Source organism: Marmota monax, unplaced genomic scaffold (genome assembly GCF_021218885.2).
Source record: "Marmota monax isolate L192 unplaced genomic scaffold, Marmota_monax_Labrador192_F-V1.1 WCK01_AAM20220418_F8-fsc00107, whole genome shotgun sequence".
In the NCBI taxonomy this organism is placed as follows: domain Eukaryota; kingdom Metazoa; phylum Chordata; class Mammalia; order Rodentia; family Sciuridae; genus Marmota; species Marmota monax.
The window spans coordinates 279,441-297,166 of record NW_026693761.1 but is presented as its reverse complement, the minus strand read 5'-3'; the positions used below and the strand labels follow the sequence as shown (position 1 = coordinate 297,166).

At 32.1% G+C, this 17,726-nt stretch overlaps 1 protein-coding gene across 7 annotated transcripts in view; it reads right to left on the bottom strand.

Annotated features, from left to right (window-relative positions):
• Bbs9 (Bardet-Biedl syndrome 9) overlaps positions 1-17,726 on the bottom strand; it is a 498,145-nt gene that overhangs the window by 252,818 nt on the left and 227,601 nt on the right. For 6 of the 7 annotated variants that reach the window (XM_058584438.1, XM_058584439.1, XM_058584442.1 and 3 more), the window contains 4 exons: positions 13,861-13,963; positions 11,611-11,715; positions 9,321-9,335; positions 4,471-4,611 (listed from right to left, as the gene is read on the bottom strand). In XM_058584438.1, coding sequence (XP_058440421.1) covers positions 4,471-4,611; positions 9,321-9,335; positions 11,611-11,715; positions 13,861-13,963 — 364 coding nt within the window. The remainder of the gene's footprint in view (positions 1-4,470; positions 4,612-9,320; positions 9,336-11,610; positions 11,716-13,860; positions 13,964-17,726) is intronic. The other variant, XM_046460626.2, reaches the window with a different exon arrangement.

Genomic DNA, 17,726 nt, shown 5'->3' with positions numbered 1-17,726 from the left:
TTAAAGCAACTTATATTCCATGCATTTGTGGTTATGTCAAAACGTATCCTAATGTCATACATAACAAAAAGAACAAACAGATAAATAAAAAGAAAACTATTGTAACATTGTTTCTGAGCTTCAGAAGCCCAGAAGATTAAGATCCTTGATTTGAGTAGTGTTTAGGCTTATGAATGTCAGTAAATGTGGCCCCTTAAATAAATAACTGTTAAAGGTTTGTTTCTTTATATATTTAAAATGTGCAAGGGACCAGAAGTGAGAAGGAGTAACTATTTTTTTTTAATCAATTTACAGGCCAGGTGTGGTGGTGCATGCCTATAATCCCAGCAGCTCAGGAGGCATAGGCAGGAGGATCACAGTTCAAAGCCAGCCTCAGCAACTTGGCAAGGCCCAAGATAGAAAATAATTAAAAAAAAAAAAAAAAAAAAAAAGCCGGGATGTGGTTCAGAGGTTAAATGTGCATGGGTTCAATCCTCAGTACAAAAAAAAATAAAATAAAGGTCAGCTATTTCTTACAACAGGAGGTAAAAGGCAAGAGGGATAATATAAAAGTGTAAATCTTGAAGAGCACTATAATCTATATCAATGATTTCTTTTTTTTTATTTGAACAACCTATTACTAATAACTAAGATAATAAGTAGATTAAAATCAGTAAGAATATAAAAGAGTAAAAATACTATCAGAAAGCTTTCTTAACTGATATATAAGATTCCATCAAACAACAAAATACCCATTCTATTCAAGTACATGTAGAACATTTATCAAGAAAGTCTCAGATAGGGATTATAAAATAAGTCTCAATAAACTTATAAGGATTCAAGTAATACAGAGTATGTTTTCCTCCAACAGTGGAAATGAATAACAACAGTCAGCCCTCAATATCCATGGGTTCCATATCCACAGATTAAACCAAACACAAGTTAAAAAAATAATAAATTGTAATGCCTCTGTACTCAACATGTATAGACATCTCCCCCTAGCTATTGGGAATGCCAAACCTTTCTTCTAGTCATTATTCCCTAAACAATAGAGTGTAACAATAACTCACATAGCATTTATATTGTATTGGATATTATAAATAATCTTGAGATGATTTAAAGTATATAGGAGGATGTGTGTATGTAATATACAAATACTATGCCATTTTCTATAAAAGACTTTAGAGTCTGTGCAGATTTTGATAACAAGAATAAGTCCTGAAAACAATACCCTGCTATATGGCAATGAATTAAAAAACACACATTCCTTGAAAGACAAAATTATTAAAACTCACTAATGAAGAAACAAATAACCAGAATACTCCTATATCTGAGGAAGAAAACAAATATGTAGTTTAAAAACTAATCTATAAACCTGGTACAGTGGCACATGCCCATAATCCAGGGGCTACGGAGGCTGAAGCAGGAAGATCACGAGTTCAAAAGCCAGCCTCAGCAACTCAGAGAGGTACTTAGTAACTCAGTGAGACCCTGTCTCTAAATAAAAATTAAAAAGGGATGGGGATATGATTCAGTGGTAAAGCATCCCTGGGTTCAATCCCTGGTACAAAAAAAAAAAAACAACTAATAAACTAATCTATAATGAAAACTCTAGGTCCAGATAACTTCGTGAGTTCAAAAGCCAGCCTCAGCAACTCCGTGAGGTACTTAGTAACTCAGTGAGACCCTGTCTCTAAATAAAAATTAAAAAGGAATGGGGATATGGTTCAGTGGTAAAGCATCCCTGGGTTCAATCCCTGATATCAAAAAAAAAAAAAAAAAACTAATCAACTAATCTATAATGAAAATGCTAGGTCCAGATAACTTCCTGGTGAATTCTATGTAGCAAAGAAAATACTTTCAACTTCATTCCACAAACCCGACATTAATGACACACAATTACAGAGAACCTAAATTACAGATCATTAGAACATAGATACTGATTCTAAACTAAAGTTTAGCACATTAAATCCACCAACATGGTAAAAGGTTAATACATCATGATCAAGTATAATTTATCTCAAGAATGCAGTTGAATTCATTTAAAGATTAATCGGCAAAGTAGTCTATCATATTAACTAATTAAAGAAGACAATGATATCTATATCTCAAATGATACAAAAAAGGTCTTTAAAAACCTAATGCCTATTTCAGATAAAATTCTTAAAAATCTAAGACAAGAGGTAACTTCCTCATCCCAGTAAAGGACAAAATACCTGTAGCAAAGCATACTTAATGAAAAACTGAATGTCCACTCTCACTGTTCCTATTCAACATCACCCCAGAAGTTCTAGCTAAGGCAAAAAAGAACAATCCACCAAGACTGGAAAGGAAAAAGTTAAACTGTTTTCATTTGCCAATAACATGATCATCTACATAGAAAATCTAACTAAACATACAAAAAACTAACAACAAGTGACTTAACAATGTTGCATCAAACAAAACCCATGTACCATATTAATTTTATTTCTATGTACCAACAAAGAATAATTTGAAAGTGATGCAATAGCATCAAAATATATAAAATAATTTGGAATAAACATGATAAAATATTTGTAAGACCTATACATTGAAAAAGTTACCCTCCCTGAGAAATGAAATAGCCCTAAATAGATGAAGATCTGTACTTTCATCTTAATAAACTAGAATAAGTAGAGCAAATTATATCTTGTTCAATATTGTTATAATGTTAATTTTCTCTAAATTGGTCTATGCAATCAATGCAATCCCAATCCCAATTAAAATCCCAGCAGGATATTTTTAAATTAACAAATTGATTCTAACATTTATATGAAAAAAAGCTATAATATCTATAGTAACTTTGAAAAAACAAGAATAAAGTTGGAAATATTATAATACCTGAAATCAAAACTTATTGTAAATTACAATAATCAAGACAGTATGCTATTAATATTTAGCAATGTTGGTGGGCATAGACAAATAGATCAATGGAACAAAATAAAGTAAGCAAAAAGTATACTCATATTAATATGGTCACATGATTTTCCACAAAGTTGCAGACAATTTTTTTTTTTTTTGATACCAGGGATTGAACTCAGAGCACTCGGCCACTGAGCCATATCCCCAGCCCTATTCTGTAGGTTATTTAGAGACAGGGTCTCACTGAGTTACTTAGCACCTCACTTTTGCTGAGGCTGGCTTTGAACTCACAATTCTCCTGCCTCAGCCTCACAAGCTGCTGGGATTACAGGTGTGTTACCATGCCTTGCAGTTGCAGACAGTTCTTATAGAGATTATCTCCCTATTCAAAAGTATGTATTTTTATTCAATCTCTGAGTAAGTATAAAGGAATATTTACTAGCAATATATACACACATTTGACTCAAACTTAAGAATAGAATAATTTTAATAAAGAATATTTGATTTTAGAGATGTTCTCAAAGAGTTACATATAAATAAAGTTTTTTAAGTACTTCAAATTAATGAAAAATAAATTTAAAGCACTTTACATAATTAATAACACAAAAGTTGACTTATCATAAATTTCTAAACCTTGTGGGAAATATTCTCTGTATTCTAAATCCTATCCACAAATGAAAGGATGAGGGTACATCTCATAGTCAACAGTGCTGATTTTTAATGAAGGACTTAAAAGGGTGATTTAATCCCCATAATTTTTTCTTTAATTCCACCCATCACCAAGAAAGTTAATGGATGTGATACATTAGAAACCTTGATTAATAAAGATGCTTTATCCAATCAAAGCTTCTGTTTGTCTAAACTACTCAGAAAAACTGAGACTTGGAAAAAGTCACAACTTGACAAATTACCCCAAATGATCATTGTAATACTGGAGCCCTAAATAAGCCCCACAAAATGACCAGAATGAACATATGTTCCCTCCTGCTACTGTAGACAGGAGAACCACAAAGAGCACCTACTTATATGAGATTACTTTTCAGGGATATAAGAATATACTTTCGGGCGGGGGTTGTGACTCAGTGGTAGAGTGCTTGCCTGGCATGTGTGAGGTACTGGGTTCGGTCCTCAGCACCACATAAAAAATAAATAAATAAAATAAAGGTATTGTGGCCATCTACAACTAAAAATAGTTTTAAGAAAGAATATACTTTAAAAAGGTACATATCCAAAGGCCCACATGAAGATAAAGAATTAAATATTTATATTCTTAGAAAGAGGATATGTCAAAAATCCACAATAAAGATAAATAATGAATATTTACATTACAAGCCCCAAATTCCAATCTAAAAAGTTTTTATTTCTGAATACTGAAGCAAAATAATGATTATAATAATTTTAATCAAACTTAAAAGGTACAACTTATTACCTTGTTGATATAAGCCATTTCGCCTTTGAACAGGTCAAATGAGGGAAAAGTCTTTGAGGCATTTTTATATTCTTATTTAACACTTATCAGATAATTGCTCTATCATTACTTGCTAATGAAGAATTCCATTAAAAATTCTTAACATTTCTGCTGCTACAGGCATGTTAGTTCAAAAGTCCTACCTGGGAAGAGACTGGGAAGACTGACTGGAGATTGGTTGGTATCAATAGTTAGTTTGTGGTTTGCAGTTTTTGAAGGCTGACCTGGTAAGCAGATTAATTTCAGGGGAAGTCTAAATTTACACTGGACAACTCGAGGAGTGCCTGAAATAAGAAAAGACAGGAAGATCCATAGATCTGACAAATAATTTGGCAAAGAATAATTGTAGTTTGAGTAGTAACTTATTTTTTGTAAGTCTGTTGCCTGCCCAATTTATTTAGTGTAATGACAATGACTGTAGAACACCATCCTGATTTATATTTTTTAAAAGTGCAAAGCAAAAATAAAATCTTAAAAGAAATATAGGCATAAGATCTTTAATAATAGTATCATATTTTTACATCATCATATTTGGAAACCATAAAAATCATTATAGTTACTTATATTCAATGACTAAACTAAGTCTTTAAAATCTTCAAAGCTCAATCTCTAATCCAAGACTATTAGCTAAAATGAGCAAAAAAAAAATCTGAATTTTGTATCCATAAGACTCTATACAACCATATCTAAAATATTCTCTATCAAAACATTCTAAATATTTAAGTAGTCTTACTTCAAATTATATTAACCATTTTTAATTAATGATGAATATGAAAGCATGATTTGCTCTACTGACATTCTACTGAAGTCCATGTCCATTTTACACATTAGTATTAATAATACTACTTTCATATTACATTTTTAAGACATTTAACTTTGCATATCATTTTAAGTGACATCCTGAAAAGCTTTCCTATCACTCAATTGTCAAATGTTTTCAATATATTCTATTGAAATAGATAACTGAATTTTTGACTGAATAGGATTAAAGATAAAAGATAATATACACAAGTCTATATCTTAGCATACTTCATACTACGCAGAGAAGTGGAAAGCTCAAAATGTACTACTCTACTTGATGGATTTACACATTAATTCCTTTATTTCTTCACAGTGTAGTCAGTGAGCAGCTTAAAAATAGCAAAAGCAGAAGCAGTTATAAGTATGGAGACATGATCCCAGAGCAGGATCGCTGGAATTAGCAATATATTTTGTTAATGACAATTGAAATTGTGTGGCTTACTCTACATCCAGGCTGGGAATACACTTTTCAGTACTACTTATTCACCAGGATAGTGAGAGATCATCAACAATGGCAAGAATATTGATATATGAGGCCAATTAAATACTTTTTCAGAGCATGTGGAGCATATTTGTCATTCTCTTCAGCATAATCTATTATCCATCAAATTTTACCTAGCTCATTTTTTGTTCATAACCAACATATGTTAAATTCACTTCTCCTGGAATCTTAGATGCAAATTATAACTGGTGTCTCTCAAGGAAAATCCCAGGGTATTATTTCCTGACATTCTGTGAGGTTTTTAGAGGCATGTGTATTTATACTTTACAATGATGAAATGTTTTGAATCCAAATAGTATGGTAACATGATCTAAAACACTGGTCAAACCACAACTATCAATATCACTACACACAAAAAAAAATCATAAAAAAAATTATAAAGCACTACTTTTTCCAACTTTAAGGAAATTTCCATATATTCTATATATCCCTAAATTATGAAAATGTGCCCACTGAATATGCTTCTGCCACAAAAAAATTACAACTTTAATTAATAGATATGGTCTGAAAAGAACAAAAAATAGAGATCTTTTTTTTTCCATTTTAACAAGTAGTACAACAGCCAACTCCTGAAAATTGTATCTATACACAAAGGAAAGCTATCTTATATACATTTTCTAATATCAAATTCTAAGCTAAATGTTCAAACAAAAGTTGGCTCCAATTGTTCTTCTAAAACTGCACCATAGCCTCTACATCACTTGGACCAGGTACATACTGAATTCATGGTTAAAAAATAAATTAAGATGATCAACAGCACTAGCTTTATATTACTGAGTCTCTTTATTTGAAGATTATTATCCTAAATCTTCAAGAACTTGTAGCACTTTCCGAAACAGAAATAAATGTATTATAAGCACTAATAAACCCAAGGAGGAAAATACATTAGAACTCAATTCACAATTCAGTTAGGTCACTTAATGACAATATCACACATTAGGGCAATGATCTGTAGTTGCTAAGATTTGTAGAACCTCTCCAGAATTTCTTTTCTCCCCAGCAATTGTAAACCTGCTTCATAGGACATTTGGAAAATATTACTTTGAAAAATGATGACACTCATACTAAATAAAATGATTATGGCTATTTTTTAAATGATGGCAGCTTGAAAAGTTTTACCTTTAGGGAAAAAAATGAAATGACAACCTATAAAAACCAGATTAAGGAAACCATACCTTTAGAAAAAAAATTAGAATGCCACTAATTTATGATATTACCCATCAAACTGAAATTCAAGCATTTCAAAATACAATCTCTATTACATAAACATGGGTTATTTGAGGCACATTTCTATTGGAGTTTACATTTTCTTGAGCAGTTTAAAGTATAAATTTGGCTTCCAATTACTCTTCAGGTTGTAACCATAGTAAAGACTGAAGTCAAAGACCAGTAGAGGCATGCTCGCGTGCACGAGTATGTGTGTATGTGTGTATATACACGCGCGCACACATCTGTCTGTAATAAAGAATTACATGTATTTAAAGACTTTTCAAGGTTGTTCATAGAACAGCTTTCAACTTAACTGAAAGAGCCTAACTGGGCCTGACTTTGCCTATTATCTGCAGTATTTCCTCTATGTAGTACGCAAACCAGTCTCTATATCTGGCCTACTTAACTCTGGTAAGCTAAAAGAAAATTTCAACATGTATTTACTCAAATATTGACCTCATCATTCACCAGTCTGACTTTTTTCTGCAGGGTTTTTTTTAAGCAAATATAATCACTTCTCCCTCAAACACTTCCCTTCCCCTAACCTACTAGAGGAAACGGTTAGTCGCAACTAACACCGTGCAATTAATCACAAAATTATTTAGCACTCAGAGAGAAAATTCACATCAAAACCACTCCTGACAGAACAATTTTTCCAGGAAGAGAATTCTAATTACACCTGGCACACTCAAGAGTCCAGTATCACTGTCAAACAGGAAGCCAAAATGTGTTTTAAAAAGAAAAAAGAACATACATCTATATTAAAGTAGGATAACTACATCTATACATTACACATCTATATAATATCTTAGAACTCTTTCCAGGGGCCTGCTAGAGTAATTTCTTATTGAAAACAAGGAACCCCAAAGCAGTAGCAATGTCTGGTAGCCAGAACTTCCTTGATCCCTTCCTGTTATGTCTGGCTACGTACTGTGCTTCATCGGCAATCATGTTTTACACTGCCCGTGTCATGTAACTTTAATGCAGAAATAATGGAGACTAACTCTTGTGGGACAACATAAAACCTTGTTTGCTTCTCTTTTTCCACATGTAAAAGCAGAACTGCTTATCTACAAAATAACCTGGACACATCAGGACAATAAAGATCAGTCTTTGAAATACGAAGCCTTGCATGTAAGCCCAAGTGGCTACATATTATTTTCTTGCCTACTTCATGTAGCTGAATATTTCAAATATACTCCCTCAAGCTTAATTACAATTTTAAATATATCAGAAGAAATTATTAAAACCAGTTCTAGTTTTGTATTGAAACATTAAAATTTCCATAAATTGTGATACTTTTTCTCATAGTTTCGGCTGAATTTACAGTAAAAAAGAATAAATTTCTTTCAAACATTACTGGTGTTTTTCAACTTAAAGCTAATCACTTAAAATTAATATTCTATTTTATAATATTTAATCCAAAATCTTATCAGTTGCATACAATCTTGAGAATTAAAATGTAAATATTCATTATCAATAAAAGAATTTTTATGAATTAAACTATAATTTAACATTATTTCTATTAAGCTATTTCTCATATAAATACATTTTCAGGTATCAAGATATTTGTTATATGACTCAAATTGTTGTCATTACTAAAATCATGCCAGTAAATATTCTGTTAAGTACTTTAATTATATTTGTTACAAATCAATTAATATTATCTAAAATTTATCTTGACAAAAGTATCTTTAATAAAAATAAACCACCATATGAAGTTAGATATCTAGAAAGAAGTAATGAAAGTAAGAGATACTTTTAGTGCCTGCTGTGTACCCTAATATTGCATAATATATCAATTCACTCAAATAATTCAAAATCTATTAGGAAAGCATAAGAAATAAATTTAATAAAACTCCCATTATGTCATGTATTACAGCAGAGTCAAACAAAGGATTTGGGGAGGTGTGCAGAAATGAGTAACAACATTTGACCCAAGCAAGTTCAATGGGCCCAGAATTTGATGACAGTCCCCCACAAATTCTAAACAAGACAAGAAAGAGGCCCACAGAGTGCGTATACCCAGCATTTTTATCAGAGAGAAAGGTGGATCTGTTGAGGCATGTAGAAAATAGACAATTTAGAATTCAATGACAAGCACCTTTGTTCTTCATTTTTTTCTTAAGTAAAAATAACAAAGCATGTAAATAATAACAAGTACGCTTGTAAATAAAAACTAAAAACACTTTGAGCAATAAGTTGACAATTACATCCTTTAATGTTTTTCAAAAGGAGCCATTCTGTTCTTTTTCCTAACTTTGTTCTTTTTCATTACTCTGAAACAACTAGTAATGATCTAACTCTTCATGGAAATAGCTACTATGTTCTCCACAGCAGGATCAAATCACCACATTATCCTAAAGAGGTCTGTAAAATTAAAACAGCAGTCTATATAAAACAGTTCATTTATGGTATAATGCTCATCAACCAAATCTCAGCTCTGAAATTCATCTCTTTCTAAATTATCTTTTCACTTACCATCAGGATTTCGATCTATCCATTAGATGTAATGCAAAAGGGGATAGAGGAGAAAGAATGCAACAGATTATCTGCAGTAAGGTTACAACATAAATTTAATAAACATCTGTTTAAAATATAAGTTAAAATTTTCAAGATATTCTCACAGATGGTGTAGATGCCCTCTAAACGAACACAAAGTATTCATAATTGAAGAGGCTGGCTTGAATAAATGTAATCCAACAATGTATTTGCACTCAGGAGTCCATGAATGTGTTATTCCAGTGTTAAATGTGGTAAAAAAGAGGTAAAGATATCTGATCTAGTCAAAAAGTACTCAATATGTAAAAAGTACTCAATATGTAAATGGTATCAAGAATATTAGATGGAAAACAACTAAATGGACAAATACATAATCTTTCCTATCACTATTGCTTGAAATAATTTTAGTAGATACTACTCTGAAGCAATGTTTATTTGGGGTTTAGGGGCTTGGTATTCTTTTATGTTTACATAATTTTCTTAACATTTAATTTCTAATGCACTTTCAGCCAATTAATATCTATGTGCTCTGTCCCAGGAATAATTTATAATCTTTTAAATTTCAACTATAAAAAAGCATAGTAGCCCCAAATAGTATGTGCAACCATAAGCTCAGAGTCTGATTTTACAACTTTATAATGTATTTTGAAACATTCTGCCCATATTTAATGACCCATTTCTCTATTTTAAATTTATTTTCAACCAGTATCATGAGTTTTCCTTAAAAAATGAATGAAAGAATTTCTGAAATTAAAGCATTAGCAGACTTCCAACTGTATATTCAACAATGTAGCAAGGTGTGATATGCTGACAATTATTGAAATGTTCAATTAATGAAAATTGTTCTGGAGATCTTAACCAAATATTTCTGCTTCTTTATCTCATGTGTCAAAATGAAAATAACATTGAAAATCTTAGCAAGGTGAAGTGGCAAATGCCTATAATCCCAGTGACTCAGGAGGCTATGGCACAGAATAACAAATTCAAGCACAGCCTGGGCAACTTATTGAGACTGTGTCTCAAAATCAAAAGGACTGGGGATGTAGCTCAGTGGTATACCACTTGACTAGTGCCTTAGGTTCAACCCCTATATGGAGGAAAAGAGAAGCCTCAACGTTCCTTTCAGAAATATCCAACCAAAAGGTCCATTATTCCTTAATTCTTTATGAAGTTTTTCTTTCTTTTTAAAACAAATTTCATCAAAGCTATTTAAACATTAAATACAAATATGTCTATAACCACAAATTTTAAAAAATATGGTATATGGCTAAAGTGGTTACTTCTAGCTAAAAATAAAATTTTAAAACAATTTTTAAAGCAAAATACTTTACAAAGCAATAGAAATAGATTTCTAAAGCATATATGTAGGTTATAAAGTCATACTAAAGCATATAGACTTATCATTGACTAAGCAAGAAAATTCAGACAAAGAAAAAATTAAAAATATGAAAAAATCACCAAGTAAGCAAATGGACATAAATGGTTAGGAAAAAAACATGAATAAGCAATTTTAAAACTAAAATATATATGTATGCACAGAACACTTTTAAAAAGATTAATATTGTTGAAATGCCCTATTATCAAATATACTACACTTAAAAGTGCATTTAAAAAAGTAATGACTACTAAGTTTAATTTTCTACCAAACTCATGTCATACTGTTATCATGGATGAATTCAATACATAGGAAAGAAAAAGAAATAATACTTATCAAGTTGGACTCAATCAAATAGAAATTTAAAATGATTGAAACTTAGGCAACCCTTAAAAATCTAAAAGAGATTTTTTGAAAAAAATACAGACCAAATTTTAATATATTTGTTCTTAAATATTTTAACATATAAAATACTAAGGAGTCTTACATAGTCACCAGAATATTGTCTAAAATTGAATACTGCCATGTTAGAGTAATCCATAATATCCTTTTCTTGTTTTAACTAAGTTAGACTAGGCTTTTCTTTAGTTCAAGTAAATGAAGTTTGATCTACAATAACATTTTTCCAGTGGGAATAAAAATATATTGAATTTGCTATCAACTGCAAAAAGGAACCAAACATTATGTATGGAAGTCAGTTAAATGTACTTAACTCCTCTTAACATATGAAAGTAATTAAAACCTGAATGTTCATTTAACAGTACAAAAGAGCAGGTTTTTATTAAATTATATTTTGCAACATGTCTCCCCATCTTAAACACATCATCATTTAACTGATAATTCCAACAATTTAAAGGCATAAATAGGCTTGCAAATGTGTGAACCACTGTTTACCTGTAGGTTTAGAATAAGAAACAACAGCATTTCCTTCCAAATCAGATGGTGTATAACTTCTTTTCAAATAAACAGAAAAGGATACTGTGCTAATCATCTCTGGTGCTATAAATAAAATAAAAGTAATGTAAATTACATAATCAGGTCAACTGTTATTAATAACAGTTAAAATTTATTAAGTATTCACTATATGCCAAATATTGTCATAAGTCCTTTATTTTTTAATCATTTTCATTAGTGAACATTAATTATACAGAAGAGTAGGTTTCATTTTGGCACATTTGTGTATACACAAATATATAATTTGATCAATTTCACTCTCCAATACCTCTCTAGTCTTCCTTCCCCCCTTGTCCAAACCCCTTCCATTCCCTAATTTCAAGAAGACCCTTTTTCTTTTTTTAACCTGTTTTGTTTCATTTTTTATTTAATTGATTTTATTTTTTAATACATGACAACAGAATGCATTATAATTCTTATTATACATATAAAGCATAATTTTTCTTTATTTGCTTGCTATTTTTTTCTTCTAGCTTCCACATCTGTGTCTGACTTATTCTGACTTATTTTATTCAGAATTACTCTTCAGTTCCATCCATTTTCCTGCAAAAGACCTAATTGTATTCTTCTTTATAGTTGATAAAATTTCACTATATATACACACTACATTTTCTTTATCCATTCATATAATGACAGACACCTAGGTTGATTCCATAACTAGGCTATTATGTTGTCATAGTACTTTAAATGGAGTAACTCACATAATCTTCACAACAACCCTACAAGATAGGTAAACATTATAGCTCCTATTTTTTTATGTGTGAGGAAAGCAGAACACAGAGAGGTAAAGATCATCCAACAAATAAGTAATATCAGGGGTAGTAACTGACTCCAGAACAAGGTATCCAGCATTGGACATTACTACTCATCGTGCAAACAGACAGAAAAAAAGGTGCACAAAAAGGGAAAGAAAAATTAGGGGAAAAATTGTACTTTATCATGGCTAGCACACAGTTTGTAGGGGTAAACGGAAGAGGGGAATTATATATGAATGTAGGAGTAGGAACTTAGCAGACTTTGCATGTCTTTGCATTAATGAACTTGGCCTCCAACTTGTGTTAGAAAGCCATAAGAGATTTTTAACTGGAAAAATAAATTGTTCAGAATGTGTTTTAGAAAAATAAATTGAAAGTATTATAAAAATATTTTAAAAGAAAGTGAGATCTAACGGTTGTGCCTCACATACAAGGTTACTCCAGTCAATCATTCGTTTGGTCATTCAATGAATATTTATTGAGTTTTCATTAGCTGCCATCAGTTGATATGGGAGGTGGAAGGGAACAAAGACTTGAGAGAAAACTCAAAGAGCATTTTCACAGGACTAATGGCAGGCTGGATGTCAGTAGTTGGTGATAATGCTATACAAAGAAATCCTTACTAAGAGTTGCCTTTTAGGACAGGTCTATTGTTTTAGACATTATTATGGATATCTTTTTTGGGGGGGGTTGGAGTACTAGGGATTGAACTCAGGGGCACTCAGCCACTGAGCCACATCCCTAGCCCTATTTTGTATTTTACTTAGAGACAGGGTCTCACTGAGTTGCTTAGCATCTCACTTTTGCAGAGGCTAGTATTGAACTCACGATCCTCCTGTCTCAGCCTCCCCAAGCTACTGGGATTGCAGGCATGTGCCACGCCACCAAGCCCGGCTGGATATCTTGTACAAATTCATTTTCTGATTAAATACACACAGATTCCTTTTCTAATTAAATCCTCAAAACAATACATTTGTTATCCTCTTTTGCAAACTAAATAACTGAGGCTCCAAGTGGTTATTAAAGTAACTTTCCTGAAATTACACATGGAGTGTTGAGCTAGGATTCAAACTCTAAAGTTAATATTCTTTCTACAAATGTTACTGTTTCAATAAACAGGTCACTAGAGAAATACAAACAAAGAAATCCTTCCAAATTATGGTATTTAAACACAATAACTAATCCAACCAGCTTTTAAAAAGTACTTAGAAATATGTATTCCAAACAAAATAACTGATTGAGTATCTATGTATGATACTTGAAGGGAAAATATAAGCAACACAATATAATCACTGATTTCAGAAAAGCCTCATCTTCACTATTTAAAAAAGAAACGTAGCCCTAAAATAAACACACTAATATTGTTTTTGTTTTTTAATAAACAAGAAAGAAACCCTCACACCATGGTAGACTTGAAGCCAAAACACAAACTTACCCAGAAATTCAAAGGTAAATTGATCACAAGTCAATACTAATGGTGGCTGAACATAGATGGATAATTTGACTTTTGGCAATACAATTCGATTCTGCAGTGTGACCTAAGGAAACAGTCATTGACATTAATAGAAAAATCACATTTTATCCAAATTTATATATGCTATTATAATTACTTAAAAATAACTAGCAAATAATTAGGAAAACTGAGAAAAATTAGAAGTAGAAAAATAGAACATGTAACATAAATAGTAGACTAAAATACTCCCCCCAGTTAGAAAATGGGCAAAGCAGTTAAACAGATTTTTCTCCAAAGAAGATACAAAGATAAACAGGATGCTGATGCAAAGATGCTCAATATCTTTAGCAGGAGGCTGAGGCAGAAGGATCATGAGTTCAAAGCCACCCTCAGCAAAAACGAGGCTCTAAGCAACTCAGCGAGATCCTGTCTCTAAAATTTAAAAGTGGGGTAGGGGTGCCTGCTGGGGATGTAACTCAGGTAATTTAGCACCCCTGGGTTCAATCCCCAGTAGAAAGAAAGAGAGAGTGAGTGTGGGTGCCCATGCGCGTGTGCACGCACACGCACACACACACACACACACACTCACACGAGAATGGCTATAACCAAATGACAATTGGTGTTAGCAAGGAATGTGGAAGAACTGGAAATATAAAATGTTACAACCACTAAATAATGTTTGAAAATTTCTTAAAAAGGTAAACATAAATTTATCATACTGGCTCATGATTCCATGCTGAGAGAACTGAAAACACATATCTACACAAAAACTTGAACAAAAGTTCTTAACAACATTATTAATAATAGTCAATGAGTGGTAATAATCAAATGTTGCATCAAGATGAATGATAAACAAAGGTGGCACAGTTGTACAATAAATTAATATTCATCAAAAAAAGAAATGAAGTATCAATAAATGCTACAATATATGTCAACTTTGCAAATATTATAAGTGAAAGAAGCCAGTCATAAATAAGCACATGTTGTATAATTCATTTTACATGAAATGTGTAGAATAACCACATCTACAGAAAAAGAAAGTAGATTAGCAGTTGCTTCAAGATGGGTGGAATGAGGAATGATAGCTATTGATATGACTTTCGGGGGAGACAAATGTTCTAAAATTAGATCATGTTTATGGTTGCCCAACTTGGCAAACATACTAAAAATCACTGGAGTGAGTCATATGGTATGTGGATTATATCTCTACAAGGCTGTCAAAAAATGATCTACCAACAGAAAAGAAAAATCTTCCCTCATAGCTATTGAATAACTACATCATGAAATAAATGTATCCATTCTTTTTTCATATATAACTATACTATCATGATTTATCTTATCTAATATATCAGTATATTTCCTTTTATACCAGCTAATTATTCTCTTATTGTTTCCTTACTTAGAAAGATTTATACTAGTATCAATATATATTGATACACCACATTTTCTTCCGTGGCTTATCACAAAAATATATGACAGAGGAATTCTAGAAAATATTGAAGAATAGCAATATTGACTGCTGCATCTCTAACATGACTGCATTTCCAGACTGTGCTCTTTCTTTGTAATGCTAAAAAAATCCTTCTACTATAATTTTTTAATTAATTAATTTTCTACTCTAATTTTGAATCAAGAGCTAAGAACTCTAGAATATCAGTTTACCTGGAAAATATGGTGAATATGGCTACAAAGGCCAGAACTTCTCCCACTTTCATCTCAGGAGTGTCAGTAGAAACCATCAGACTCAAGGATCTTTACTGAGTCAAAGTGCTAAAAGTGTTATTTTCACACTATCAATAAAGGCTTAAGGACGTAGCTTCCACTGGGCATATTCTTTCTTTGGATTTGGTCTCCTAAAAGTACCAGCCTCTTTAAATAATCTCTTTTAAATCACACATGGATAGTGTAGTAAACCAGACTGTATAGTCACCAATCTAGGTAGGGTCACTGGACCAACTTAGAATCTCTAAGGACAGACCCAAATATGGATAGTTTCTATGGCTTCCACGTGATTCTTATGCACAACAGGGAATCACTGGTTGATAATGAAATACTATTCTACATGGTACATTTTCTATGGAGCAGTTTAGTCTTATTAGATTCTATTAAATGAGACAGACATATATCATTATTAAATGATTCAATATAAATACATTTTTATTTTTAAGAAAAGTAGTTTGGGAGACAATAAGAGAACAAACAACCCAATCAACAAATGGGCCAAGGACCTGAACAGACACTTCTCAGAGGAGGACATACAATCAATCAACAAGTACATGAAAAAATGCTCACCATCTCTAGCAGTCAGAGAAATGCAAATCAAAACCACCCTAAGATACCATCTCACTCCAGTTAGATTGGCAGCCATTATGAAGTCAAACAACAACAAGTGCTAGAGAGGATGTGGGGAAAAGGGTACACTTGTACATTGCTGGTGGGACTGCAAATTGGTGCAGCCAATTTGGAAAGCAGTATGGAGATTTCTTGGAAAGCTGGGAATGGAGCCACCATTTGACCCAGCTATTCCCCTTCTCGGTCTATTCCCTAAAGACCTAAAAAGAGCATGCTACAGGGACACTGCTACATCGATGTTCATAGCAGCACAATTCACAATAGCTAGACTGTGGAACCAACCTAGATGCCCTTCAATGGATGAATGGATAAAAAAAAATGTGGCATTTATACACAATGGAGTATTACTCTGCATTAAAAAATGACAAAATCATAGAATTTACAGGGAAATGGATGGCATTAGAGCAGATTATGCTAAGTGAAGCTAGCCAATCCCTAAAAAACAAATGCCAAATGTCTTCTTTGATACAAGGAGAGTAACTAAGAACAGAGTAGGGTCGAAGAGCATGAGAAGAAGATTAACATTAAACAGGGATGAGAGGTGGGAGGGAAAGGGAGAGAGAAGGGAAAATGCATGGAAATGGAAGGAGACCCTCAGAGTTATACAAAAGTACATACAAGAGGAAGTGAGGGGAAGGGGAAAAATAATATAAGGGGGACAAACGAATGTCAGTAGAGGGAGCAGAGAGAGAAGAGGGGAGGGGAGGGGAGGGGAGGGGAGGGGGGATAGTAGAGGATAGGAAAGGCAGCAGAATACAACAGACACTAGTATGGTAATATGTAAATCAATGGATGTGTAACTGATGTGATTCTGCAATCTGTATATGGGGTAAAAATGGGAGCTCATAACCCACTTGAATCAAATTGTGAAATATGATATATCAAGAACTATGTAATGTTTTGAACAGCCAACAATAAAAAATTAAAAAAAAAAAAAAGAAAAGTAGTTTGGGGATGGGGCTGTAGTTCAGTGGCAAAGCACTTGTCTAGCATACATGAAGCACTGGATTCAATCCTCAGCACCACATAAAAATAAACAAATAAAATAAAGGCACTGTGTCCATCTACAACTACAAAAAATATTTAAGTAGTTTTGGCTTTTCTCTTAAATAAAAGGCATGTATTAGCCTTGCTATATTATAAAATATATGTAGTAAATAGTAATGATATATATTATACATATAATATAAAAATATACAATAGACCTGTAAGCACTATATGTTTATCAGTAAATGTGTTAATTTCAAGTAAAAAATTTTGAACTGCAAAGCAAAATTTTTAAGAGGTAATTATTAATGCAAACAAATATGACAAGCACAGCAAATGAATAGCACTTCCTTGACTTTTAATTTGTCAAAAAAAATGTTCTCCCAAAAGAAAAGAAAAATCTAGTAACAGATTTTGGCATGCCACAAACAAAACTTCCTCAATGATACCTCAAAGGTGAACAATGCAATACTTTTTTAGTAAAACCCTGATGGTAATTATGGCAAGAA